This window comes from Talpa occidentalis, unplaced genomic scaffold, assembly GCF_014898055.3.
Source record: "Talpa occidentalis isolate TD23 unplaced genomic scaffold, MPIMG_talOcc4v2.1 talOcc4.9, whole genome shotgun sequence".
In the NCBI taxonomy this organism is placed as follows: Eukaryota; Metazoa; Chordata; class Mammalia; order Eulipotyphla; family Talpidae; genus Talpa; species Talpa occidentalis.
Window position 1 is genome coordinate 106,172,057 of NW_023605305.1, and position 27,467 is coordinate 106,199,523.

A 27,467-nucleotide genomic window follows, 5' to 3' on the forward strand; every position below is an offset into this window, starting at 1 on the left:
TGCTTCTGACTGTACCCGGTGCGTGAATAAATAAATAAATAAATCTTAAAAAAAAAAAAAAAGACTTGCCAGTTTAAATTCAGAGATGATATGCTCTGGGTTTTCCAAGGAAAAACAAACAAGAAAGGAAATTAATTTATTCAAGAATTATTTTAATGCCTACTATGTGAAAACTGTTGTAAGCCTTTGGGAATATATTAGTGAACAAAACAAAAACTCTGTGAAGTATACACTCTAGTAGAGTGAGAAAGATAAACACTAGACAGAATAAATAAGCAAATTATATGTTAGAAAATAGGTGCTCTGGGGAAAAAACTTGCACAGCAAAAGAGGATCCGAGTGTGTGTGTGTGCGCGCGCGCGCGCGCATGAACACATGCAAACTGAAATTTAAAATATGATTGTCAGGGTGGGTCTCATTCAGAAAATAAAAAATATGCAAGGACTCAAAGAAGGAAAGTATCAGCCTTGTAGATGTGGGAAACAACAGTGGGTACAAATTTCAAAGCCACGAGTGTGTAAACCTGGTATGTTTAAGAACTGGCAGAGGACTAAAGTGACTAGAATAGAGTAAAAGAAGGAGAGAAAAGTTGGAGGTGAGTTCAGGGACTAAACAGAGGGTCATTATCACTCAGAACCTTGCAGAGCATTGCAAGATATTCACAAAATGATGACAGATAGTCACCCCAAACAAACAAACATAAACAAACAAAAGCTTGAGTCTTTATGCATTAATGTACTTATTTGTATCACAGGGCCTTAGCAAAGGCCAGGACAGCAGATTCCCGAGTAGAACTCACTAAATATCTTGGCCTGTGATTGTTCTACCCACCATAAGGAGAAACAAGGAAGCAAGGAAGTGGTTCCTAGTGGCCTCATTCCTGTAGGTCTGAATTTAGATTAAGACAAAAAACACAGAAGCCAAATGATCTTTCTAAAGAAAGATTTCTAGAGAAAGAAATCTATTTCTTTATGTGCTATTGCTTTGCTCTTTGTTGGTTCTATTTACCATACCTTATTTAAAATAGAGAGCCAGAACTGACTCTGGTAGGACCATCGGTCACCCCTAAAACCTCAGCTCCCAACACATTCAGCTGAAAAAACAGCTGTGCCAAGCTCACCTTCTGAGAGGACACTTGTGATGAAGACACCCCGGAGGGAGGTCACGTTGGTGAAGTCTGTCTCTCCGCCAGTGGTGGTATAGAGGTGTCGGTCCAAGGACTTGGAATAGACAATGCCCCGGTCATCTGAGGTAAAGATTGTGCCAAATCCGGTATCTGGAATAGGCAAACAAACAAAAACACTAAGTCTGAGGATGGAACAAAAAGAAAAACAATAGTCTAACCGTTCAGGTGACTGACTGCTCACATAGGCCGACTCTCTGGTGACCGAGGTACAGACCTGAGATTCAATCAGCTTGGTATCAACAACTTCATGCCCACCTTTAATTCCAGTACCCAGTTTAGTACCCAGAGTACAGCAGATGCTGAGTTTATTAAATGAATAAATCAGTGCCACTGAAAAGCTCTTCCCAGATATATTCTGGTGGCAGGGGATGAGCATTTAGATTCATGTCTTACACATCTTTAAGTCTTTATACCCTAGAACGATGCTTCTCAAACTATCTGTGGTGAATGATCCATGTTAAAGTTTCCAATATGTCATAAACCCATACTTTTGCAAACTAAAAATCACCAGAAAAATAAAATATAAAAGACAAAATATAACCCTTCAGTTTTTTATCATTAGAGCCAATAGCTATAAAATTACTTTGTCAAATGGCTATAAGAATTTCTAAATGGGACTTCCCTGGTGACGTAAGGGGTTAAGCTTCAGTACTATGAAGCTATCCACAGCCATTGCAGGATGAGTTCGATCCCCAGCCAGGGAGCTACTCACATGGCGCAGCAGACCTCTCCTGTCTCACCCGCTGCTCCCCTCAGAGTGTATTTCAGTAGATCCGCCTGTTCTGCTCCCCACTCTGTCTCCGGTGAATCTTCTCACCCCCTCCCCACAGCATCACTGGCCTACACCCCAGCTCTTGTATGCATAAATAAATAAAAATAAATCTTTACAAAAAAGTGTTTCTAAATGCTTGCTCTCAATTTCCGTATTCAGTAACAAAAAATTTGTGAATCAACACCAATCCTCTGACCATTCTTTGAGAAGCCCTGTTCTAGAAACTTGGACACACACACAAAGTATATTGGAGTGGTGTTTTTAACAGAGGCTACCTATTATCCGTAAGACAGCACATTCACTAATCAAGTCTTACAGATAAGAGGAAAAGTCAACATCTAAGAAGGAAAGCTACTTAAAGTAGCTTCAGAACTTAAATCTTTATGCAGTAAGAATACACCACTAAAAAGCTCTCACCTCCAGGCTCATCCACATGCATGAACACCATGTCATCATTAGCGGCTAGAATAGAATAGAACTGTTCCTGCCCCACAGAGGGGAGCTGGGCCATGCTCCATGTGTCCCCATGGTCGGTTGACACGTGAATCCTCCTTGTCGCATCCTAGAACAAATGCAATTTTTATCTTTCTAATTTTCATGACATGACTAGGAACAGCATTTATTAAGAACTCTAAGTATCATTATTCATTTCCCCATTGGGTACAATTGTTCCAAATGAAAGATCCCAGTAACAATTACCAAAGCAATTTCTAATCTCTAGCAAAATTCCAGGCAATAGAACAATCCATTTTGATAGTAAGGTTATCTTGGCTTCCTGTTTGGCTTCTTCACTCCTATATGCCCTGTAAGATATTCCCCTCAGCCTCTGACACTCCAGTTTCCTTCACAGAGGGAAGGGTCTGATGGGACCATCGCTTGCCTTAGCTTGGCTTTACATCCTTTTCCATACACCTGCTCAGAGCATTCTTAAAGGGATGAGCTGCATTAAAATGTGGAGCCTTTGAGACAGTTCTGATGTGATTCAAAGAATTAGTTAATTAAGGGTCTAGGAAGTGGAATCCATGCCTGGGCGATGGCAGGGGAAGTTACTACGTGGCTCTCTCCTCCTCTTTAGGGAGGTCTGAGAGAACCACCGCAATAGCCAGAATATGCACCGCCTGGGAGCGGCCCCAAGCTGGAAATTAATAAAAGAAAGCTGATCAAGGTGTATTTAGTTGTAAAAAGAGTCTGTTAAGGAGACAAGTAACACCTACACTCTGATAAACACTTGAAAACAGCTACTGGACAAAGCCAGAGCAGAAACCAGGTTCCAGAGCTTCCTTGAGTGCTCTTTGAGGGTGAGTGACAAGTACACTTCTTTTTCTCACTTATACCTCCATGTTTACTTTGAAATTTATTCTCATCATTACAGGTAGAACCTAAAGTTCAAAAGAACGAGGTGGAATTTTAATTTTGTACATAGCAGGAGAGTGAAGGAGGCTATGAGGAGGCTATCTCTGGAATGTTTACTTCCACCCCTGGGCGACCACAGACAAGTTACTCAATTTCCTGAAATAAAAACTGAGACAAAGTATTAGTTCTTAGTATTGCTGGGACGACCATGACGAAACTGGATCCCAAAATTGCCGAAAGGATTTACCTACAGTTACTGTGTCTACTTGTGCATCTCCAGTTCCCTCACTCTCATCAAGCCTTTCAAGTCAGTACTCGATGAAACTGCGTTCAGGGTCACTGACACCTTGCCCTGTGCCAAGTCCAGTGGGTAATTCTCAGGACTCATCTAACTCAACAATTCAGTTGAGTTTAACAGATCACTTGCTCCTCCTTAAAACACTTTCCCACTTAGCTTTCATGCCTTCACGCTGTCCCATGCCCCACCGGTGCCTCCCTCAGCCTGCTGGATCTCCTCTCTTTGCAACCTGTGAATGCTGGGGTGCTTCAGGGCATGTTCAGTCCTCCCACCTCTGCTCTACCTACTAATTCCTTCAGCACATATCATCTAGTCACATGACTTTAAATACCATCTACTTCTGGGCGATTCATATATTCAAATGCTTGACATTTCCACTTAGGTTATCTAAAAAGCACCTCAGAGTCAGAACTGAACTCTTGATTTTCCTCTCACAAACCTGCTTCTCCTGCAGTCTTTGCCATCTCAGTAAATGGCACCACCACTCACCCAGTTACTCAGCCCAGAGACTCTAACGTTATCCTTAGCTCCTCTCATTCTCACAACCCATATCTAATCCAACAGCAAATCCCACTGGCGACACATTTAAAAATAGATCCACAATCTTACCACTTCTCCCCGCATCGCTGTTAACAGTCTGGTCCAACCCGCCACTCTGTCACTACTGTAACAGCCCCCCAGCTATGCTCACAGCTGCCACTCCTGCCCCATGGGGTTATTCTGTACACATCTGTTCTGTCAAAAGAGAAGTCAAATTATGCCACCCCCTGCTCACAACTCTTTCACAGCTTCTCATCATGTGAAGAGTAAAAGCCAAGTTTCACCAGGGCCTGTGAAGACCCTGTATGCTCTGGCTTCTGTCCCCATGTGACCCCACTTTGGACCACCCTTCTCTGTACCCCAGTCACGCTGCCTCTCCCTTCTCTTTAGCAGATCAATATGCCCCGGCCGGGGCTGTCATGCAGTTCCCTCAGCCTGGGAAGCCACAGAGCCAGTGTGCGTTTCTGACTGTGCCAAGTGCCACCAGGTCCCCGCCGCACAGCACCGCACAGCACCGCACAGCACCGCACAGCACCGCTCCGTTCCTGTTCCAGCATCCCAATGCAGTTTCAGGGATGTTCCATCATATTTATTAGCGTAGTGTCTATCTCCCTACTTGAATGTAAGCTTTGGAAGTGGGACGTTTATCTGTTTTGTTCACTGCTATATTCTTGGGATGTAGAATAGTACCCAGTATACAGGAGGTCCTATTTACCCATTTCTATTAACATTGCTGGATAATGAAGAAGCCCACTGCTCTGCTCAGGCAGCCATGTCTGAGCCAAGTCCATTTACTGGATCAACGTATCATGAGATGGACACTAGCATTCACGTGACGCAAGGCTGGAGAGGACAGCGGCCTGCATCACCCAAGTCTCACAGCGATATTAAATGCTGCAAAGGGCAAGAAGCTCTGTCAGTACATAGCGCAAAAGGGACCTAGAGAAGGCAAGTTCACATCACTATCAGAACCCGAAGAGAAGCAAGTACCTACCTTCTCAGCCATCACAGAGGCAAAGAGGAAACGTCCCCCAAGACCGAATGAGTAGATCTTCATTCCAATGGTTTTGAAGCTTTTCCCCAAGTCTGTGGTTCTCCATAATTCCAGTGCTCCAAGATCAGCTTCTTAAACAAGACAAAACATGAATTAAAATCTCACTTACTGGTGAGCCTCCAGGTCAAAACAAATGCGTTAGAGAATTGGTCTTAATTTTATAGCTAAAGGATTTTTAGTCCTATGCATGTCAGTCAAATGACAATACAAACGTGACCTGCATTAGACATAGGGAGTGTGCCTCCAGGTTATATTATACACGGGAGGTTTTCCACTGGATGGAGAATTTACAGTGTTGTAGCACAGGCCAGCACCCAACTCTGCTTTCTTAATGACACAGTTTAAAAATGACTTTATTCTGGGCCTCCCCGGTGGCGCAGCGGTTGAGCGCTGGGTTGCGAAGCTGCCCGCAGCCTCTGCAGTGCCAGTTCGATCCCCAGCTGCTCCCTGGCCACCGAGGAGGGTCCCACATGGCGCGCAGACCTCTCCTGCTGCCCGCTGCTCCCCTCAGCAGTGTACTTCGGTCCCTCTGCCTGCTCTGTTCCCCGCTCTGGCTCTGGTGAATTCTCTCACCCTCCCACACTTCTGACTGTACCCAGTGCTTGTATAAATAAATAAATAAATCTTAAAAAAAAAAAAAGACTTTATTCTAATTTAAGTTGTTTTGTTGGAATTTTCTTGATCATTCAACTTCCCTTCTTGAATTTAAGCTCCGTGACAGCAGGCTTTAGATGTCGTATTCTCTCCTTCCAGATCAGAGTAGTTAGCATACTACCACAGGTGTTCAAGTGAATGAATGAATGAATGAATACAGAAGTTAATTTGCTGAATCAATAAATGAAAGATTTTGCTTTCTGCTTTGAAACCATGCTGCTGACTGGAAAGCCAATGGTGTCTACAATCACTCCATGCTCTTCTGCAGAAATAACTGTTCATTTAAATTTGTTATTATTTGTAGCCTTATATTTACATTATATAAAGACAAGACAGTGCTAAGAGTAAGTGTGCACTGTCTCTGTGTGTAGCCTATATTTTTATTTGATCTAGGCACAGTATAACAATTTGGTTCTACTTTCAAAAATTTTTAAATTATTAACACTATCTTTAGATATTAAAATTACAGTGAAGGGCCTTCCTGGTGGTGCAAGGGGTTAACTCTCAGCACTATAAAGCTATCCACAGCCACTGCAGTTCAATCCCCGGCCAGAGAGCTACCCACAGGGTGCAGCAGACCTCTCCTGTCTCTCCCACTGCTCCCCTCAGTGGTGTATTTCAGTCAATCTGCCTGTTCTGCTCCCCACTCTGTCTCTGGTGAATCCTCTCCCCCCCCCCGCACCTCTGGCCTGTACCCCAGTTCTTGTGTGCATAAATAAATCTTTTTTTAAAAAATAAAATTATGTAGAATGCAAGGACCTTTGATGTTTTTACCTCTTACAACCCAAAACATTCTACCATGAACAGGCAACAGAACACTCTTTTCTGAAACTAAAATATACTTACTACAGGAGCCATTCACATAGGTGGTAAAGAAGATGATGTTTCCTGATCCCCTATAGTGAGGCAAAGACAGGGGGAAAACGAGGGTCAAGACAACTAACGGACAGCATCAACCTTAGTCACAAGCTCCAAGCAAGTCTAGCAAGTCTGGCATCCATAGAAACTAGCAGGTCAGCCTTCCCAGATGCTATACACCCAGTTCTTGCACAGCCTCACCAGTCAAGGTTCCCCAGTCTGGTGCCAGGCATTTTCCATGATCCACTATGTTAAGTAAACTCTTCCAGCTGGTCAGACTGGTCTGCTCATACTATTTCCTTCTTACAATGCATTTGTCTTATGTAACCAAATATCCTCACAATCTTTAGGCTTCAGCTTAAAAACCAGGTTTTCTATGAAGTTTTCCTGTCACTTCATCTGAAAGCGTCTATGCTGCAAACTTCTGGAGCAGTGGTTCTTAAAAGGGGTGATTCTGCCCCCATTGAGGGACAGTTAGCAATGTCTGGGGATATTTCGAGGAGCCATGACTGTGGGAGGGGGAGTTGTTGCTAGTATCTAATAAGTAGAGACCAGAGATGATGGTAATCATCCTATCATGCATTGGGAGTCCTACAAGGAAGATCCAAACATCATCTGTACTGAGGTTGAGAACTCCTGTCCTAAATCACTATGCCAATCTGCACCAGCCACTCGGTAGTCCTTCGTCTCCTGTAGTAATTTTAATCATACAATGTATGCCTTATCTTGCTTTTGACACTATTGGTTTCTTCAGGGCAGGGACTAAGTTTTATGCTTTGTTATTTCTCTTTAGACTCTACTTCAGTGTTTTGCATTAGCTAAATAATAAAGTTCTTTCATCTCAAATAGAAACTAGGTCAGAGGTTGAATTATTTAAATTCTAACTTGGGAAGGGAATTTGTAGAGAACAAGACTCAGACCCTGATGGTATTTATCAGTAAAAGATGCTGCACCAGCACCAGCAAAAGATGGTGGACCTGAGCACAGTTCTTTCAGAACTTTAGGCTGTAAGTTGCCAGAAATCAAAGACCTAAGAGAGAGCAAATAGTTATCAGCCCAGTTACCTTCTACTTACCACTGAACAAAGACAGGAGCGACAAAAGTAAAAAACCTCGCATAGGATACAAAACAAAATACCATGTAAAACACATTTTTAGTTTTAAACATGAGCTGACAAAAAACTGTAAGCTATTTAAAGTGTACCTTGAGATCATGTGAGATCCATATGTAAAGGTGGGTCTTAATAATCAAAATTATTAGCCTTACTTGAACACATCCTACATATTTTAAATCCATCAGGAGCAAAACAATTTGCTAACTTAGTTACTTTAAGAATTACTTCCTTAGGGCCTCCCCGGTGGCGCAGCGGTTGAGCACTGGGTTGCGAAGCTGCCCGCAGCCTCTGCAGTGCCGGTTCAATCCCCGGCTGCTCCCCGGCCACCAAAGGAGGGTCCCACATGGCGCGCAGACCTCTCCTGCCGCCCGCTGCTTCCCTCAGCAGTGTACTTCGGTCCTTCTGCCTGCTCTGCTCCCTGCTCTGGCTCTGGTGAATTCTCTCACCCTCCCGCGCTTCTGACTGTACCCAGTGCTTGTATAAATAAATAAATAAATCTTTAAAAAAAAAAAAAAAAAAAAAAAAAAGAATTACTTCCTTATAAGACCACAAACGACACAAACACAACTCATTATAATACATAAAGCAGAAGCAGATGTGGCGTGTGCACCACAGCGGTGCTGTAAAGCTCATCTAGTCAGCATTTTCTGGGAAAGGCCCACTGTAGTCAAGCAACTTGTTATATCTTAGTTAATTCTGGTAGACATATGGGCAATGTCTTGTATGTCCCAGACCCCCTAAGTGGAGGACAGTAAATAGTAGATTCTTCTTTGGGGTTACGGGTCATCACATGAACACCAACCCCAGGAGACGCTAACACAGGGTCCCCCTTGGAAGTTGCTGTGGTGCACGCGCTCTTGAGCTGGTACTGGCAAGTTCATGGCGTTAGGTGCTTCTCTGGTTTTTCTGCCTCCACCCAGCTCAGGCATGGACTCCCCTGCTAGCCATGCTTGCTGTTGGCACGCCCGCCCCACCTCTGGCAGCAGTCAGCTATCAACTGGGAAACCACATTAACAAATTTGTTGAAATTAGCCAAAGAGGAAGAAGTGAGTCTAAACAAGGGTCTGGGCCTGATCAGAATTTTAGAGGAACGAAGGCTCTTAATTCAATTCTTACTCAATCCTCCACCCCAAATTCTCTAAATAAATCTCCTTTCACAGAAGGAAAAAAACTAAATCCCAGAGAGGTAAGTCACTGGATACCAAGTAAGCCCCACCCAGTAACCCCCCCTCCCCCACCCCGCACTATTTCATCTTCAAGTAGGCACCTGGTGAGGTGGGGTGAGGGCGAGGTCCACCTATAGAAGCAAAGAAGTTTGGGGGCCAGTGTGACTCTGGCAGCCTGGAAGCTCTGGGTTTTCTTCCTGATTCCTCACTACATTCCACATAACTGAAATGGATCTCCAGATGAGGGAATGTGAATCTGGGTACTGAGAACGTAAGTCCCTACGTCAAAGCTGTATTTTATGCTATTCCAATTATCATTTATGGAGAATAAACCATTTGTAGGCAGCAGCTACTCCTGTCTTGTTTTAATTTTTAGTCTAACATTTAAGGAGACTGTCTCTTCTTTCCTGGAGAATCAGAAGCTCCTCTAGGTCAAGGTCTGTGCCATACCCCTCTCTTGTATTCCTTATAGCACCCTGAGGAGCAGGTTGCACACAATAAGTGCTCAGCATTCACTGATATGACTTTTGGCAGCACTGTCAGGAAGGGTTAGGGTTCTGCACGAGGGAGTCGTCTGCTACTCACCATTTGGCCAAACATACTGCTTTGTGGATTTCTTCCCATTTTTCCCCAAAATTCTTGGACACCCACAGGCCGTTCTGAAAGATTATAAATGACTTATCAAAATTTCAGCTTTATCCTGTGCAGCTGCATCTATGATCTTTAACAATTCATCTCCAATCCATCAATCAGGGCAGGAAAACACACACGTAAGTTCCATCCGAGCTGCCAGAGCGCCTTTTACGCACGCGCGCGCACACACACACACACACACACACACTCTTAATTTGGATCCTTTTGGGTCTTGGAAGTTCAGAATAACAAATGCTTATGAAATGCCTACTATGTGCCAGGGACTGTACCAGAAATTGCAGCTGGGGATACAAAAAAGACTATGTGACACAGTTAACTGTGCAATATAAAGAAAGTCTGATACAATGTAGTCACTGTTAGGGGAAACCGGTGTGTGGGATAAGAGTAAGGAGAGGGCACTGGATCAGAGATGGGTTGTGAAGAAGACAACGGAACTGAGTCTTACATGAAAAGCAGTTAACCCAAAGAAAGCAAGTGGGGAGGAGATGTGACGTTACTGTCCACAGACAGTAGTTCTAGCAGAGGCAGAGAGGTTTGCAATAAAAAAAAGTGCAGTGTGTGCAGGGAGTTAAAGCCTCTGACCCCAATGGAGCACACATTTAAGGTAAGAAAGGGGGCAGCTGATCCTAGGGAGAGGGTATGGAGGGGTAGCTCATGGAGGTTCTCCTGTGCCACTCCGAGGAGCTGGTCTTTACTTCATGCGAGGTAGTCAAAGGAGGTGTTCAAACAGGGGAATGACAGCCAGTTTCACTTTTTTAGGAAGAATACTTGGATAATAATGGGGAAGATGGGGCCTCCCTGGTGGCGTAGGCGGTTGAGCGCCACGCTGTGAAGCTGTCTGCAGCCTCTGCAGTGATGGTTCGATCCTGGCCGGCCGGTCAGCTAAGCAAGGGTCCCACATGGTGGGACAGACCTCTCCTGTCTCGCCCGCTGCTCCCCTCAGCAGTCTATTTTGTCAGTCTACCTGTTGTGTTCCCCACTCTGTCTCTGGTGAATCCTATCACCCTCCTATGCATCTGGCCTGTACCCCAGTTCTTGCATAAAATAAATAAATAAATCTTTAAAAAAAATAATGGGAAAGATGGATTTCCGAGTGTCCAAACAAGAAGCAAAAAAGGCAGTGACTGCCATGACAGTCAAGAGTTAATGAGGCCCAGGCCTCCCCGGTGGCACAGCGGTTGAGCGCTGGGTTGCGAAGCTGCCCGCAGCCTCTGCAGCACTGGTTCGATTCCTGGCTGCTCCCCGGCCACGAGAGGAGGGTCCCACATGGCGCGCAGACCTCTCCTGCTGCCCGCTGCTCCCCTCAGCAGTGTACTTCGGTCCTTCTGCCTGCTCTGCTTCCCGCTCTGGCTCTGGTGAATTCTCTCACCCTCCCGCACTTCTGCCTGTACCCAGTGCATGTATAAACAAAACAAACGAACAAATAAATAAATAAATAAAACATGCCTCTATTAAAAAAAAAAAGGAGTTAATGAGGCCCTAAACCAAGGCCATGAGGGCTCAGAGAGAATTGAGGAACTAAATTCAGTGGAAATGAATGACTTTTCCTGTAGGATGGATGGAGAGGGGAAGGGGAGAGAGACAGAGAGAGAACACTGATCACTGGCCAACGGATAAGATTCTGGATGAGGGGTAAGCAGAACTGTGGAATTTCTAGCAAGCATAAGGGCTGGAGAAGAGCATGTTGAGGGAAGAGAATGGAAGCTGGTGTTAGACTGAGTTTCAAATGCCCAAGGAACATCCAGCTAGAGATATCCAGGGGGGCAGCAAGATAGTAATCTGAAGCCCTCGAGGGACGCCAGGGCTGGGAAAATCTTACACATTGTAAGTGGTCGGCTAAATGGTCAGAATGGGAATGATGGCTCAGCATGAAATGGGCAGTAAGGGAAGTCGAAGGCGTCTAAGAATGAGAACAAGAAGGAGAGGTCAGGAAGGCAGAAGAGACACAAAGTGGGTGGAGTCACAGAAGCCACCCAGAGTCGCCATAAGTGGGGACTGGCCAGTACTTCCAAATGCAGCAAAGACTTAAAAGACAGAGACGGGCAGTGTCAGTTACCCTGGGAATAGGTCTACTGGGCCAGATTCAGTGGAGGTGGGACAGAGATGTCCTGGCAGAGGGAGCTCCTCACCTCCCCATTCACTTTTAACTCTTCCCCTCTGATAATGCTCATCTCCCGGCATCTAATCTATTATATTCTACACGGAAACAGGACTTTAGGAAAGGACTGACCTCATGATTGCACTTTAGTACAAACTGGCCCATCTTCTCCACCTCAGTGTTTGTTCTTCAAACTTACCCTTCATTGGAAGAGACTTCAGGTATAAAAGCAGATTATACCTGCCTCTTCCTGACAGCCTGTTAATAACCTTTAGACTTGGTAATGGTGCAGGTGGTCAAGGACATCGTCTGGGGTTCTGTCCAAGCAGATGCAGTCTCTCTGTTCCCTTGAAGGGTTGGAGGCTCAAGCTGCTGGAGGCTAATTTCAGGGAAATGTTGCCCTAAGATCTGAAGTCCACTCATCAGGCTAGTTTCCTTCATCTGGCCTCCTATGGTTAAGCTTTACTCTGAGCCTCCTTGAGTCCTCCAGCCTCACCTCTGCTCAGAGATCTATCCACAAGAAGGCCCAGAATGCTGACCACCCCTTTCGTGTCCTTCATCCTCCCCAGGCCACCCCTTTGTTCACCCCAACTTGTCCACATGAGATGATCCTGTCTGCCCTCAGGGTAGTCATCACCACGACTATCAAATGTGCAGGCTCAACTGGGAGCTTGTTAAAAATATGGGCCACCTTGCAACCAAAGTCACTGACAGTACAGCTGGATGAGGGCCTAGGAATGTGCATGCTAAACCAGTCTCCCAAGGTTGTTATCTGATGTTGCTGGTTAACAGACCATACTCTGAGAAGCAACAGCAGATTTATATAAATGCAAAGTATAATTATGATCATCACTGGCTGGCACTCAGCAGCTTTGGAACCGTAGCAGCGTGATGAAGGAGACGGGTTTTCCAAGAAAGAAAAAGCTGAACAAGTTCCTCAGGAATTTCAGATGAGAGGAGGGTAATCATCAATATGCCACACATGCTAAAGAACTAATAAAAAAGATACAAGTCCGTGGTTTGGCCACAGGAAAGGAACAATGACAACAATCAGAGTTTGACAATTTATACGTATTTCTCAAAGCACAAGAATGACCACATTAACCTATTTTCTAGTTTACTCCAATAACACACATCTATTCACGCTTAAAAAATGTAATGACAACTAGACATTACATTTACCTGGAATAGATAGCACATAAAATTGTGCCTTTTAATAAGTAAAAGAATGCAAAAATTACACTTTCTGCCATAAGAAGTCAGCAGAAAGCAGTCCAACACGAAGGACTATAACGCCCCATACAAATACAAAAGGCAAGACAAGTTCCTGGACTAGACTTACTTCAGTGCTGAGGGCTAAGAGATAATCTGAATTCTCAGGGCTGTACATCATCTGAGTCAGAGGATGAAAAGGGAGATTGGTATGAACAAAGTTCTTTGCAAAGTCTGATGACCTGAAGATTCTTCCTCCGTGACTTCCTCCAGACACCTCTGCTGTTAAAATCACCTGAGGAGGAGAAGAAAGTTCAGATGGAGGGTGTAGCACTATAAAAGCACAAGAAGTTCTTGTGCCATTTTCATCAGGTATTAGTTAGGAACATTTTGGTTCCAAAAGTAAGAAGAGTTATTATTTAAAAACATTACTTGGTGCACTCCACTCCTCAAAAAATTTGTTCTCCAGAATCAAGGTAGGGCATCAAACCTATAAATTTGAGGCAGGTCAGTCTGAGATTAGCTAGTTTCCCAAAACTGAGAACACTGTCTTAAAGATTACATTTCAAAGCTAACTGATGATGACATGATTAAGTACACCTTGTCCAGGGCCCAAAAAAAGAATCTCTGTGCCGAATTCCATTTTTTGTTATGAATATTAAATAATGTTTCATTTTAAAATGCAGGAATATTCTAGCTGGGTCATTCTGATATTAATATCTGATAGAGGGCCTCCCCGGTGGCGCAGCGGTTGAGCGCTGGGTTGCGAAGCTGCCCGCAGCCTCTGCAGCTCCAGTTCGATACCCGGCTGCAACCCGGCCACCGGAGGAGGGTCCCACATGGCGCGCAGACCTCTCCTGCCGCCCGCTGCTCCCCTCAGCAGTGTACTTCGGTCCTTCTGCCTGCTCTGCTCCCTGCTCTGGCTCTGGTGAATTCTCTCACCCTTCCGCGCTTCTGACTGTACCCAGGGCTTATATGTATAAATAAATAAATAAATCTTTAAAAAAAAAAAAAAAATCTGATAGACCTGCACGTGGTACCAAGCACAGCTTTATAGGGACAAATGACTCTCACCTTTCCAGAGTTCTCAGGACCAATCGCCATGCCAAATTCAGTGCGAATGAAGGTGTTATTGATGAGATTTGTAATATCCTTAAAGTTCTTTCCATAGTCCTCACTGAAGGAAAGAAAACAGACACACTTGAAATGTGGTGGTCACAGCATATTCAAGCCCAACTAGCTCCCATCCCCGCCTCTATAACTGAGGTGTTCACCCTCTCCTCAACAGCCACACACACCTCAGGAGAGCAAATTCCATCCCGAGCGCTGTTGGTGGCCTGATTAGTCTGAAGGAACGTTCCACCCTCTCACCAGTGATGGAGTCAGAAAACAGGGAGAGACCCAGGTTAAGTAACACTAAAGAACAGGCTTCCTCACCCTTAAGATGATATGGTCTGTCTTCCTTTAGACCAGTGGTTCTCAACCAGGGTATTTTGCCTGCCACCCTCACCTGACCCCTCACAGACATCTGGTGATGTGTGGAGACACTGTTGGTTACCACAGCTCAGGACTGAGGCACTATCAACATCGAGTTGGTAGGAGCCCCAGATGCTGCCACATATCCTACAATGCACAGGACAGTTCCCAGCAATTCTTAAAAAATTCTGGCCCCAAATATCAACAGCTCCAAGACTGACAGACCCTTAACACTGCAGCAGTGAGGGCAGAACTCTGTGGACACAATGAGACTGTAACTTGAAGATGAAGCCAGCAAAAGGGGCTAGCACTGTTACGTAACTCTGGATTCCAGAGAAGTCGAGCCTATGGCTCTGGATTGAGCTGACCTGGAAGTCTGTCCTTCCTTTGTATTGTTATGAGTCATCATTCTCTTATTATTTAAGCTAGTGTAATTTGGGTCTCTGTGAAATGTGGTCTAAGGCCTCCTAATTAGTTTATGAACGTGCAGTATCATGGGAGAGCTGAAGGGTAAGTAGCAGGAGTCCCAGGTCCCCCCCAGGAGATCATCATCACCAGGCACAAGTCTCCAGTGCACACAGCAGACAAACTAGAAAAAAATAAACAAACTTAATCTCAACACTTGAGTTGTCAAAGTTTTTCCTTAAAGTTCATTCTATCCGTATCTTGAGTGGTTTCTGAATCCATGTTCAGATTGTGAAAAATAAAAGCAAAAGAATCAGTAGCTGTCTAACCCTGACAGGCTTAATCCTATGTACAGTTCAGATACATCATACAGAATGTCAAATCTTAGTGTTCATTCATTTAAGTGTCTGTCTGTGAAGTGCACTGTGTATGGCATGGCGTTGCCCAGTGAGCAATGTGATGTGCAGTGGTCTTCACTGAGAGAATATGTGACTTAAAGAGGGAACACATTTTGGTAGCAGCCTCAAAAAATAGTGTCACAGAGCTGTAGAACATGAGAGATGCAAGGAGCTGAAGAGAACTTTTGGCCCAACTCTCTTATTTTCACAGATGAGGAGTATGAGGAGAGGCAATTTATCAAGAGTCATCCAGTTAATCTAGGGCAAAATTTAAATTTACAATCCAGTTCTCTTACCTCGCAGCCCCAGATTAGAGTCAACTTCTAATTATGTGTGAGGCGTTTTTCCTCTATAACCTCCAGTCTTTCTCTATCTGGATAAGGCTTATAGCTTGGTAGCAAAGGTCAGTTAAAAAGAAGTTGAGGCCCGACAAGAGGGGACGTATCCTTGTGTGTTTATAAGGTCCCTGACACTAAAGCAAACTACATGTGACTTTAAAGTGTCTGGGTGACTCCTCAGACAGAAACTTCCTAGATAAACAAAATAGGAACTACGCGCCGCCCAACGGGTTCCTGCAGTATCCTTTTTTGGACTTTGCTGGGCTAGACCAATTCTTATTTTCCTGACAGCAGGCCAAGGGATGTGCAGAAACAGTTCCCTGCTTCACCAGCATGCTCGCCATCGACAGCTCAGACAGTCTCCTGAGGGGGTTTGCAGCAATTCGGTCATCACCAGTTCACAAATCCTCCTCCATGACATCCCCAGAGGCCTCACAGGCCTTTTGGCAAACAGACTTGCTTTTTAAGAACTTGCTGCAACAAACACATCCCTATGCTCCAGGGATAAAAGGGAATGTGACCAAAACAAGAAATCACCAATCATAATACACAATGATACTTTATCTACTCAAAGAAATGAAAAAGCATGTGGACTAGTGTCGACCTGCTGGGGTTTATGTGGGGTGATTTTTAGGCCTCACTGGGCCCAAGGATACACAGTAAGATAATGCTGTGCTTTAAACTTATTTTTCCATCACCATACATATCAACATACAACATACATCATGAAGAATAAGTCAATGAAGCACCTTGAAAATAAATCTACTTTTCAAATGCCATACAATAATAGAGTTATGAACAGCAGTTAAAACGGTTAAAACTAAACACTATGCGCCATCTGCTTTAGAAGCAAGTCTTCTTAACAATTCTATACATCAGTCCAAATATATTACTGCTCTTTCTGGTTACCAAAAATAAATGGTAGCTTTTGCAGGTAGTATAAACATGCATGAGAACATGCACATTTGTAACTCAAGAAAATTGAAAATACAAATATTTTTGGCATACGGTCTAATACCTCCCAAAATAAAAGCCTAAACATAATTAAAATAACTGGGAAAAAATAATCATCACCTGGACTTCTGGTAAGAGATAATATCAAAACGCCTGGAAAGATGAAACACTCTCAATGGGATTTTTTTCAGGAAACTCCCATATTGATACAACCCAAATGTCAATAGTCAAAAATTTATACCCTTGGCTTTGACCATATTTTATTTACAATATATTGGAACTTGTGACACCAGGTTTTGACCTGCTCACATTTAATGAAAAGTGACAGTCAAAGAATCCTTAAATATCTGCAGTCACTAGATCCCTCCTGACGGAGACCTTATAGAACATAACTGTCGTGAATAACGGGGGTCAACTGGATTGAAGTTTCCAGTTAAAGGACCAATGAAGAGAATGCAACTTGTTAAAATGTGCCCAAGGAATCATAGACCTGAAATTGCTGCCAGGTGAGACAGACAGAACTTGAACTTACATTAATCTGAGCTTCTGAGACTTCAGCCTCTTTACTTACCCCATCTGTCTAATGCTTTCTTGTGTCTTTAATATTTACCCTTATTGAAAAAGGATGTTTTCTGTAGCAATTATGAAAAGTGGGGAAATAAAGAAGATATTGTAAATGAAATCACAGAACTTATTATCATAAGGAGCATGAGTATGTACCTGGGATTTTATTTTGCTGTGATTGGCAAGACAACTCTAAGGACAGGGAGTTTCAAGGGAGTCTTTCCTAAGTGATGAAAACCACCTAGTTTCATGATTTTTATATTCCCTGAGTTTATAAAGTGAAGATGTAGTAAAATGCTATCATCAGATGTTTCAATAAACATTTTTGCAGGTAAATAAATTTTATAAATGGAGTTTACGCTAATGTTAATTAAAACAGGCACTGTTAATAATCTGCAGTAAAAATTGAATCATTAAGAAGGCTATCATACACGATTCCTTAGAGAAGCTGGTTCACTGTACTTTGCTTTAATATCTCTTGTATAAATTAATTCTTAAAAAAAACCCTCAAGTAACATCCTGAAAAACTCATGGAATAAACTAGGAGACTATGGGATAAACTTTAATGTTTCTTAAAGTGTATTAACTTTATCTCTTACAGATTCCCTTATTAATTTCCAAGATTTGAACAACTCTCAGTGAGAAATAAAAATCTCACACTCCCAGGCCAACAGTTCTGTGGTAAGCAGGTACAAAATCCTGGTGTTGAATAACATGCCATGTGCCTCATCAAGTTCATCTTACAATGAAAAGTTAAGACTCAAGAGGCATAAAGCAAAAAGGTGCACATCTTTTAGTTGATAAAAATCAAGTTATCACGTTAACTATAGCTAATTTATTTCCTTCTTAACTTTGCATTTGCGAGAGGCAAATGTACTTTATAGTCTATTATATAAGTTGTATAAATTTATATTTAAAATAAAAATAAACATAAATAACAGAATCAAAATTTATACTATATAAAGATGGCTCTTTTAAATCAAAAGTATTACTGAATCATCCAATTTCCCCCTGATCATTGATGCCTAAGGACTTCATTGATTATTTCCCAGATCTTCCAACAATTGTTTTCACAACCGAAAGGTGGCTTATTCTCCCTCTAACTCGGCACAGGTAACACAACTCCTCGTAGCCTCATGAGTGTGTGTTGCGCTACTCGGAGAAGGTGGTGATCAGCTCTTTTTACTTAAAGCCCAAATAAACCTTTGACTACATAAGAGCCAATAAATTATATAACCACTGAAGCTGTGGAAAACACGAGAGTCTTCAGGATAGCTTCAACAGGGTTTTATTTTATTTCCCAGTCAGATAACCCCAGCATGGTCAGAGCTCATGTTGACCCAACTGCTCCCTCCCTTCCCCATTTCTCAAGCAACACGTGCCTCTTGGCGGGCCTGTGCGACATGACCCCCTTCGGGCCAGTGGAAGAGGCAACATAGCATGTTTACAGTTTCCACCTCAGCTCTGGAAGTTTTCACTTCACAGCACGGAGGAAATAACATTCAAAATGACCTTGGTAAAAATAAACAAACCAAAAAATCTGCTACGCAACATGAAGAAAAAAAACCTTAATAACAGAAACCTTGTTTCTGTGACTTTACCAGAAACAAACAGGTCTCCTCTCTAGTACAGTAAATGTTAGGGGTTTCTCACAGACTAGAGAAATATAGGATGAAAATGGGGCGAGTCAGGCGTCGGTAGGAGGTTAGTGTGTGAACAGCAACGTCGTGATCCCATTTGGGTTTGGGTTTGTTTGCTTAAAGCCACTCGAGATTGAGAAGCAGAAGGATGGGGGAAAAGTCATGAAAACACAATTCACCACCCAGGGGTATGACATAGGGACCTGTCAGGTCCGGTTACAGTCACACAATTAAACGCAATGCAGGGTATAAAAAATAAATTCCAAAGGCAAGACAATGCAGTTGAAACAACAGGTATTGAAGATTATTCATCCTGGAGAAGAAGTTTAGTAAACAGCCTCCAGACAGGAGGGATGAGCCAGAAAAGAGGTTTTCATTTGTTACTAAAAAAGCATCCTCATGACGCATGTGTGTGATAGTTATCATGGTGGCATTAATGATATAGGCACACCTGGTTTTATTGGGCTTTGCTTATCTCACTTGGCAGATACTGCTTTTTTATAGACTGAAGGGTGTGGCAACCCTGTATTAAGCAAATCTATCAGCACCATTTTTACAAAAGCTGGTGCTCACTTCTGGCCTGTGTCACGTTTAATTAAGGTGTGCACCTTGTTTTTTAAGATCTAATACTACTTTCCACTGCTAGACTATAGTACAGTGGAACATGGCTTTTATACATGCACTGGGAAACAAAAAAAAAAAATTACTTGACTCAATTTTTTACGATATTTGCTTTATGTGGTAGTTTGGACCTGAACCTGCAATATTTCTGAGGTGAGTAAGAAAGTTATCTATGACATCAGTGGTCCAAAAGAGTAATGATTAATTAAACTCTGTCAGTCTAACAAAAATGATGGGTTATACTAACAGAAGGGATATGAAAATTATCAAGGTGGTTAGTAAGCACTGAACAATCCGATGGGATGTAGGTCTAATGTCAGGTGTTAGTAACTCTTGCATGTTAGCAGGGGCAAGGATGTAGGTATTTGTAGAAGTCATTGTGGCGTCTGGGGGCAGGCAATCACATTTTACCAATTGGCAGGAAGGCTTTCAATTCATTTGAACAACTGGTACCACAGTGCCAGTTCTGCTGGCAGCACGCCACCCTCAGCGTTGGCATGGCAGCAGGTAGCAGTGCCAAGTTCTCACTTGCAATTCAGGTGCTACAGAGTATAACTCGCCCACAGCTTTCAAGTGGACGGTACTGTCATTTTCCTTCTACCGATGACTTGCTCAAGTTCGTTCTGCTTGCAAAGTCATGCTTGACTTTATGATGAAATGTTTCTTTCCTTTAAAATTTCCAAATGCTTTATAATTGTGTCACTTTTACAATGAAAGAAAAATTGGTAAGAAAAACTATATCATAAGGAAAGATTTTATAACAGTGATGTTTCTTAAACACAGGAAAGTTACTGAAATTACAAAAAAACCCTGTAGATGTAATATTTTCCTTCCCAAACAGGATGCTTTTCATCTATCTGAAATGGCTCAACTACTATTCTAATTGAATAAACAAGGTCACCTATAAATTACAGCCTTTCTAGTAGCACTAGGATTCCGTAAGACATTGTCAATCCTATTGAACAAAAAATATAATCAGTTTAAAAAATGTAGAGAAATCAAGGCATTCATTCATTCAGTTACTATGTACTGGCTGCCTGCCAGTCAGGCATTCAGTTAGTTACTACAGAACCCTAAGTTAGTCTAGAACTTTGTCTTCATGGAGTATAGAGCAATTTCAAGAAGGCAACTCCTTCTTGGCCAACAGCACTGTGTTGAAGGGCATAGATGCGGGAACAGCCATCAAGGATGGTAGGCGTAAGCTACTAGGGAAGGTAGGTGTAATCCAATGCATGAATGGATTTATGTCAGAGTCTCAACATGGGCTCACACCCACATGGGCCAAAACCAACCGTCAAGTTAAGTTCTTTGGTTCCTGGGAAATTCCATGTCCTTGGGGTAGTTTCTGTTATCTGCTGGGATGTCATGTTTCTTTTGGTCTTCCAGGTAAGACACAAATGATTGAGAAGATAATGAACAATTTTTGGGAATTAGCCAGTCTTGAATCTTATGGTTAAGGAAAGAATCTCCTAGTTAACAAGCTGTCCCTTTGAGAACACAGTTCTGAAACTCTGTGAATGTCATAGTATATACGTTGGGTTCCAGAACACATGCTGCCACCATCATCACCAATGTGAATATCACAAGGCTCTTTGATAGGTCTTACTGGAGAACCTCCTCCTAATATAGAAACAATTTGTTTGAGGCTTAAAATGTTACATGAACAATATTTACTTGGAAGGTATAGTGAGGATTTTTACTTCAGGGATACAAAAAACATTTTGTTTTCATAACAAATAGAAAGATGGTTGAACTCCATGTTACTGTCCCATAAATAACTCTTTTTAAGCCACACACCCATCTCTTTAGATGCTTCCTTCATCTTTCTTTACTGTTTGTCATTCAGTTAGATCAGCATACACTCCCTGGAAGTAAATCCTTTTTCATGCTTCTTCATGTTGCTAAGTTATATGTTAAAATGTGCTGAGTATGAGCCCAGTGAAAATTTAAGATGCCTAGATCTTTCTATGGTTAGTCTTCATCACATCAACATGGAGTAACACAGTCACAATTTGGCTCCAGTTACATGGCATTTGACTCACCTTCTATATAACTTGGACTGTCCAAAAGTCATAATTACCAGGGGTACATGGAAGGTCGTCAAGACTAGAATGACCTGGAGAAGACAAAAGTATACAGTCAATAAGAAAGATAGTCCAGGCATATCCCTGGTGGTGCAGTGGTTCAGCGCTGGGTTGCGAAGCTGCCCGCAGCCTCTGCAGCGCCAGTTCAATCTCCGGCTGCTCCCCGGCCACCAGAGGAGGGTCCCACATGGCGCGCAGACCTCGCCTGCCACCCGCTGCTCCCCTCAGCAGTGTACTTCGGTCCTTCTGCCTGCTCTGCTCCCTGCTCTGGCTCTGGTGAATTCTCTCACCCTCCCGCACTTCAGACTGTACCCAGTGCTTGTATAAATAAATAAAATAAAATCTTCAAATCTTAAAAAAAAGAAAAAAAAAAAAGAAAGATAGTCCAATTACACACTTGCATGTGACAGAATTAAGTCAATGGCTGGAAGACTGCAAATAGTCCCTTTGGAATGGCCTACATTGTAACATATCCAAAAACAAGGAAGGTGCAACTTACAATCATTTAAGATCTCAACTCAGCTGAGGTGCTGCCATTACACATCTAACCAACTCACATTAACAACAAAGGAAGGATTTAATTATACTGTATCCATGTTGCTGTACAATATTATCAAACAAGAATCACCCTCTGCTTACAGAAACTAGAATATTGTGAGTGGTCTGACAGAGGTCACTATGTCACATATCTCTATCCTTTTCTCTTTCTCCCTGCTGAAGTTAGTATTTTAAACTAATATTTTTCTGGAAAAAATATGTAAGGAGAAGAGTCTGATAGATTAGAGTAAGCAGCAAGAGTCTCAAATAGCCATATAATAAGAAATCTTGATATACCAACTATTTTGATAAGTAGACAAATCATGGAAATTAGAGCACAACTTGAATTTTAGGAAAAAACTGAGACATGTTTAAAGAAATTCTATCGGATATTTAAAAATTAATTAGAGTAAGAAATTTGGAACTTGCTCTTTGGCACCAGAATTATACTTCTTCCCACTCTTGATATAGTCATCATGTGCCTCGAAGCTGTGATGCATGCATTATGGAAATACCAAGGGCAAACAGAGTTATGGTCTCTGACTCCATTCAGGCAGCATAGTAACAGAGCCAGGTAACACCAAACTGATTCAAGCCCTGTGGCCAACACAGCCTCAGTGTACGCTCCTGTTGGAGATGGGCCACATATCAGAAGAGGAGAGGAGCTGACTGACTCCCCTCCCTTCCCCCAATCCCGGCAGTACCTCCTTTGTGGAAGGTGAAGGGACAAGAGATGGAGTTGAACAACCACTAGCCTGTGGGTGCCACAGTCCTTCAATATCCCCTGTGGGAAATGCGGGAAATGATCCAGGACCAATACAATTTGGAGGAAAATGCCAAGATGTGTAGTGGCAGTTTCCAGTTTTTACACAGGGTCCCCCAGTACTGCAAGGCTCCCTTCTCAGCACTCAGCACCCTCCTTCTTCTTTCTTCTTGCTCATGCTGATGCCAAGCAATCACCTGGGGCTAAACAGTCGTCATCAGATGCTCCCAGTTCCAAAGCAAAACCAAACCAACCGCAACTTCCTGAAAGTGTTCTGCAAACATGCATTTCCTGCACCTGAGGTAGGAGACTAGCTCAGAAAGGAGAATACATCATTGCTTGCTAGGCTGTATTAACAAACTCGAAGTATTACTTACCCCAGTGCGATCTCCAACCCAAGACAAGGATACGGAGCCACTGAGATCATCAAACACGTGCTAGAAAGGGGGAGGAGGGAAAGAAATTCATTTAGAAATGATATCTCTCTTTCAATCTCTGCCTTAGAGTATTTAGGACATTACTATTTCAAAGGAATTAAATGCATATAAGAGGATGTAGATTCCAAGTACAAAATTTGGGAGAGACAAGATTTAACTACTTAACCTGAATTATAAATAACTTAGATATTTTCATTTTCTTTCATATGAAGTAAGCCAAGCAGAGTTTTCTTCACTGCACCAGATGGGGAAAAGGGATAATGTAATTGCTTTCTCCAACAGAACTAAATATAAAAATATAGAAAGTATTCTTAGGGTGCTTTAAAACAAGAGATCACAGCCCACACTGACAGATATAATTGTAACCCCATCAGCATAAGTTAAATTTTTCTAGGCAGCCTTCACAGTATGGCTGAACAGCTAGTAGCTGAGTTTCTTTTGCTTCTAGACTAACTTGTGCAAAATGGCAAGGGACAAAAAGAAAAGAGCTGAGGCCCTTGTTTCATCCTTTCATTTAATAACAACAGTTAATAACAGAACCACCTTAACAGAGCTGTGGTGAGAGTGAGGAGGAAAAACAGGAAGAGTGGAATGAAATACCCAAAATATGGTCAACATGGAAACAGTGTTCTACTATCTTGGGGTTTTGGTTTTCAAATACTTTGTCTCTTTGTAAAATAATACATATCCATTAGAGGAAACATAAACAATAATAGAAAGGGATAATGAGAAAAATATAAATCAGTCATACTATCACACAGAGCTCTTCAAGGTTAACATTATGTGTGTAATCTTCTACATCATTTTTTCAGCTGATAAAAAACTAAAAATTCCAAAAAAGGCAACACTGGTACTTGGTAAACACTTCCAACCACACAGAAACTCATACAGTAAAAGATGGAGGTCCTTCCTCCCCCCTGTCACGTGTCCCATCATCCCAAGCCCCAACACCCAGAGGGGTTAAGAGTTTAGTATATATTTCTACTTAGTGTTGGCAATTATGTTTTTTCTCTTGCAAAGACATAGCGTATTAAGATTTCTTTTTATTTTCAACATGCTTGGCATTTCCGAATAAGAGCGGTCTCTTAGGAGTAGAGGATAGAAATGTGTATACCCCTCTATATCCCCCATGCCTACTACCACAGCTTGCACACTCAAATAAGTATTTGTTGAAAATGATTATACATCCTTCTCAAACCACAAACTTGAACTCAAAATAGGACATGTCTATAAACGGAGAGATGTCCACCAACAGTGACTCAAACCATCAATCCCAACAGAGAAATGTGGAGACAAAAATCAAAACATGAACTGGTTTGCTTATCTTCTAATTTTCCCCGTGGACCTCTAGAACAGGCCTCTGAATTCACCCATGCTATCCCCCTCTGGACTGCAAGTAACTTTGAGGTCAGTAGAATCTCCTGTACAATCTCTGCAAATAGTACAACCAGTGCCTCACAGAGGGCGTGCTCAGTAAATGCTGGTTAACTCTCAAACACTCAGAGCTTCTCACAGCTTCTTCAGGACAGAAAGGCTATTCATACATGTAGTAAGCTGGCCAAGCGTCTAAGAAAAGCAGGGCTGCCAGAGACATCTGGAACCAGAAGCTTGAAAACTGACACAGCAATGTGTCTTCTAAGATTTCTCACAGGGAACAAAAAGGCATGTTCTCTTGAGCGAGGATACAATGTCTGAAATGACATGGCACTCCTTGAGGAAAAGCAGGGCTCTCCAGAGCACAGAGGGACCACATGAGCTGAGCACTACCTAAACATAGGCTCTCTTTCCGAGGAAGGTTCTGGTCATAACAACTTAGACTACGACAAAAGAAAAGTTCTACTGCTGGAGTTCTGGTATCCTGGTCTGGACACAATATAGTCATTCTTAAACCAAATCAGGACCTGCAACTTTCACCTTTCAGGCAGCGCTGCACACATCTGGCCCAGCAGCACACCACGGACATTGCTCACATTTTCCTACTTCAGTCACAGAAGGAGAAGGGTTATATCAGATGTCATTAGGGCGCCTCAGCCTCACCAAAACAACTCAAGGGGTAGATATCTCACTCATTATCCAAAGAATTTCTTTGAAAGGTAAGTCATTTGTTAAATATAATTCAGCTCTCTACTACCCTTACCCCTCACCTTCACTCCTCCCCAATAATCCATTAAAATTTACTTTCAAAATAGACAAACGAAAAAATCCATCCGCAGGAGATGCAGCGAATTCTACATATCGGTCTTTCACATTCTTACATTGGTAAAAGAGTGAAGTGAAATGAGATCTAACAATAGACCAAAGCTCAGGTGGGGACAAAAGGGTCATATGAGGAGACAGATCCAGGAGAGTGGGGTATCAAGAACACAGATACAATCCTACCCCTCAGTGGGGAAGGGAGAGTGGATGTCCAAAAGGGTACATAACCTGGTCATGGCAAGGAGATAAATTCACAAGTGTCAGCAACGGCCGTCCATTTTGATGCTGAATCATTTATTGCATTCAACACAACATGCATGGCATGCTACATGGCTGCAGAAGGAGCTTAGGTCTTTCAAAATTTGTGTTACTTTTAGAGCAACAAGAGCTTGTCTACCCCCTCATAGGACCTGCTGCCCATCTGGTGCAAGGACTGAGCCTGTTCATTTTAGTGACTAATATGTAACGCAGCACCTGGTAGACACTCAATAAATACCGAGCTTATTTTAAGAACAACTTGTGAGGCTCTGAAGGGAGGACGAGGAAGAAAAAAAGATACGGTAACAGCCACTAATTTCCCCATGATAGAAATAAGTATGAAGGGCCTTCCCTGGTGGCGCAGGCGGTTGAGCGCCGCACTGTGAAGCTGTCCACAGCCTCTGCAGCACTGGTTTGATCCCGGCCAGCCAGTGAGGGTTCCACATGGCACAGCAGACATCTCCTGTCTCGCCCGCTGCTCGTCTCAGCAGTGTATTTCATCAGTCTGCCTGTTCTGTTCCCCACTCTGTCTCTGGTGAATCCTCTCACCCTCCCATGCATCTGACCTGTAACCCAGTTCTTGTATAAATAAATAAATAAATCTTTTTTTTAAAAAAAGAAGTAAGTATGAAATGCAAAAGTTTTCTTCTGAGAGGACTTCTGCTTCTGGCCAAGATGGAGTAAGAAGGATCTGCCTTCCCACCTGAAACAACTAAAAACACAGAACACATGAAAAAGTATGTCAAGATATTGGACAAAGGACAATGATCCCTGAGAGGCAGGGAATGAACGAGGGCTTCATACTGCTGTCGCTATCTGGAGAGGAGCTGCAAGCCAGGTGCAGGGCAGGGGCAGGGCAGGGCAGGGTAGGGCAGGCAGAGTCCAGGGCTCCCTCAGCTGCAGAGAAGCACTGACAGTCTGGGAAGGCTGCAGGGGCGAGGCTTCCCAGGGTGGCGAGCCAGCGAGGAGAGAGCTGCCCAGAAGAGAGCTCTGGACAGGAGGTCCCAGCTACCCACCACGCTCAGCACAAACCTGTCAGGAAACTACCTAAAATCAGGGGAGGATCCATCTGAAAGAAGGGAAGAAACAACATCTTGGCTTCACACAGAACCAGAAATAAAATAATTCTTGTTCCAAAGAACCACATTTCACAAGAACTAGAGTACGCAGAGATGTCTGACCTCAGTAATGAAGAAAAATTGACCCTTGGCTGAATGCTCTTCTGGTTTCACATAAATAAGCTTAAAAGCGAGACTGAAAAGTAATCAACTGCCAAGCTAAGTATGTCCCAGAACAAAGTTCAAAAATATTTATAGGAATATAAAAATATCCAGCACTACAAGATAAAATTCACAATGTTCAACATTCAGCTAAAAAACAAACAGGAGGCCTTCCTGAATGTGCAGAAGATTAAGTCTCAGCACTATGAAGCTATCAGCAGCCACTGCAACATGGGTTCGAGTCCAGCTAGGGAGCTAACCGACATGTAACAGACCTCTCCTGTCTTGCCCGCTGCTCCCCTCAGCAGTGTATTTCAGTAGATCCAGTTGTTCTGCTCCCCACTCTGTCTCTACTGAATCCTCTCATCCCTCACACCTCTGGCCTATATCCCAGTTCTTGTATGCATAAATAAATCTTTTTTTTAATTCATTTTTATTTTTTTAAAGTTTTTTTTTTTTAAAAGATTTTATTTATTTATACAAGCACTGGGTACAGTCAGAAGCACGGGAGGGTGAGAGAATTCACCAGAGCCAGAGCGGGGAACAGAACAGGCAGAATGACGAAGGACACTGCTGAGGGGAGCAGCAGGCGGCAGGAGAGGTCTGTGCGCCCTGTG

General features: G+C 42.8%; 1 protein-coding gene across 3 annotated transcripts in view; it reads right to left on the reverse strand.

Moving 5' to 3' along the window:
• Nucleotides 1–27,467, reverse strand: part of SORT1 (sortilin 1) — a 60,718-nt gene that overhangs the window by 15,340 nt on the left and 17,911 nt on the right. For 2 of the 3 annotated variants that reach the window (XM_037501457.1, XM_054690874.1), the window contains exons 2-10: nt 23,117–23,176; nt 21,398–21,471; nt 14,034–14,136; nt 13,090–13,254; nt 9,581–9,654; nt 6,704–6,753; nt 5,144–5,274; nt 2,376–2,520; nt 1,121–1,276 (exon numbers count right to left, since the gene is read on the reverse strand). In XM_037501457.1, coding sequence (XP_037357354.1) covers nt 1,121–1,276; nt 2,376–2,520; nt 5,144–5,274; nt 6,704–6,753; nt 9,581–9,654; nt 13,090–13,254; nt 14,034–14,136; nt 21,398–21,471; nt 23,117–23,176 — 958 coding nt within the window. The remainder of the gene's footprint in view (nt 1–1,120; nt 1,277–2,375; nt 2,521–5,143; nt 5,275–6,703; nt 6,754–9,580; nt 9,655–13,089; nt 13,255–14,033; nt 14,137–21,397; nt 21,472–23,116; nt 23,177–27,467) is intronic. The other variant, XM_037501458.2, reaches the window with a different exon arrangement.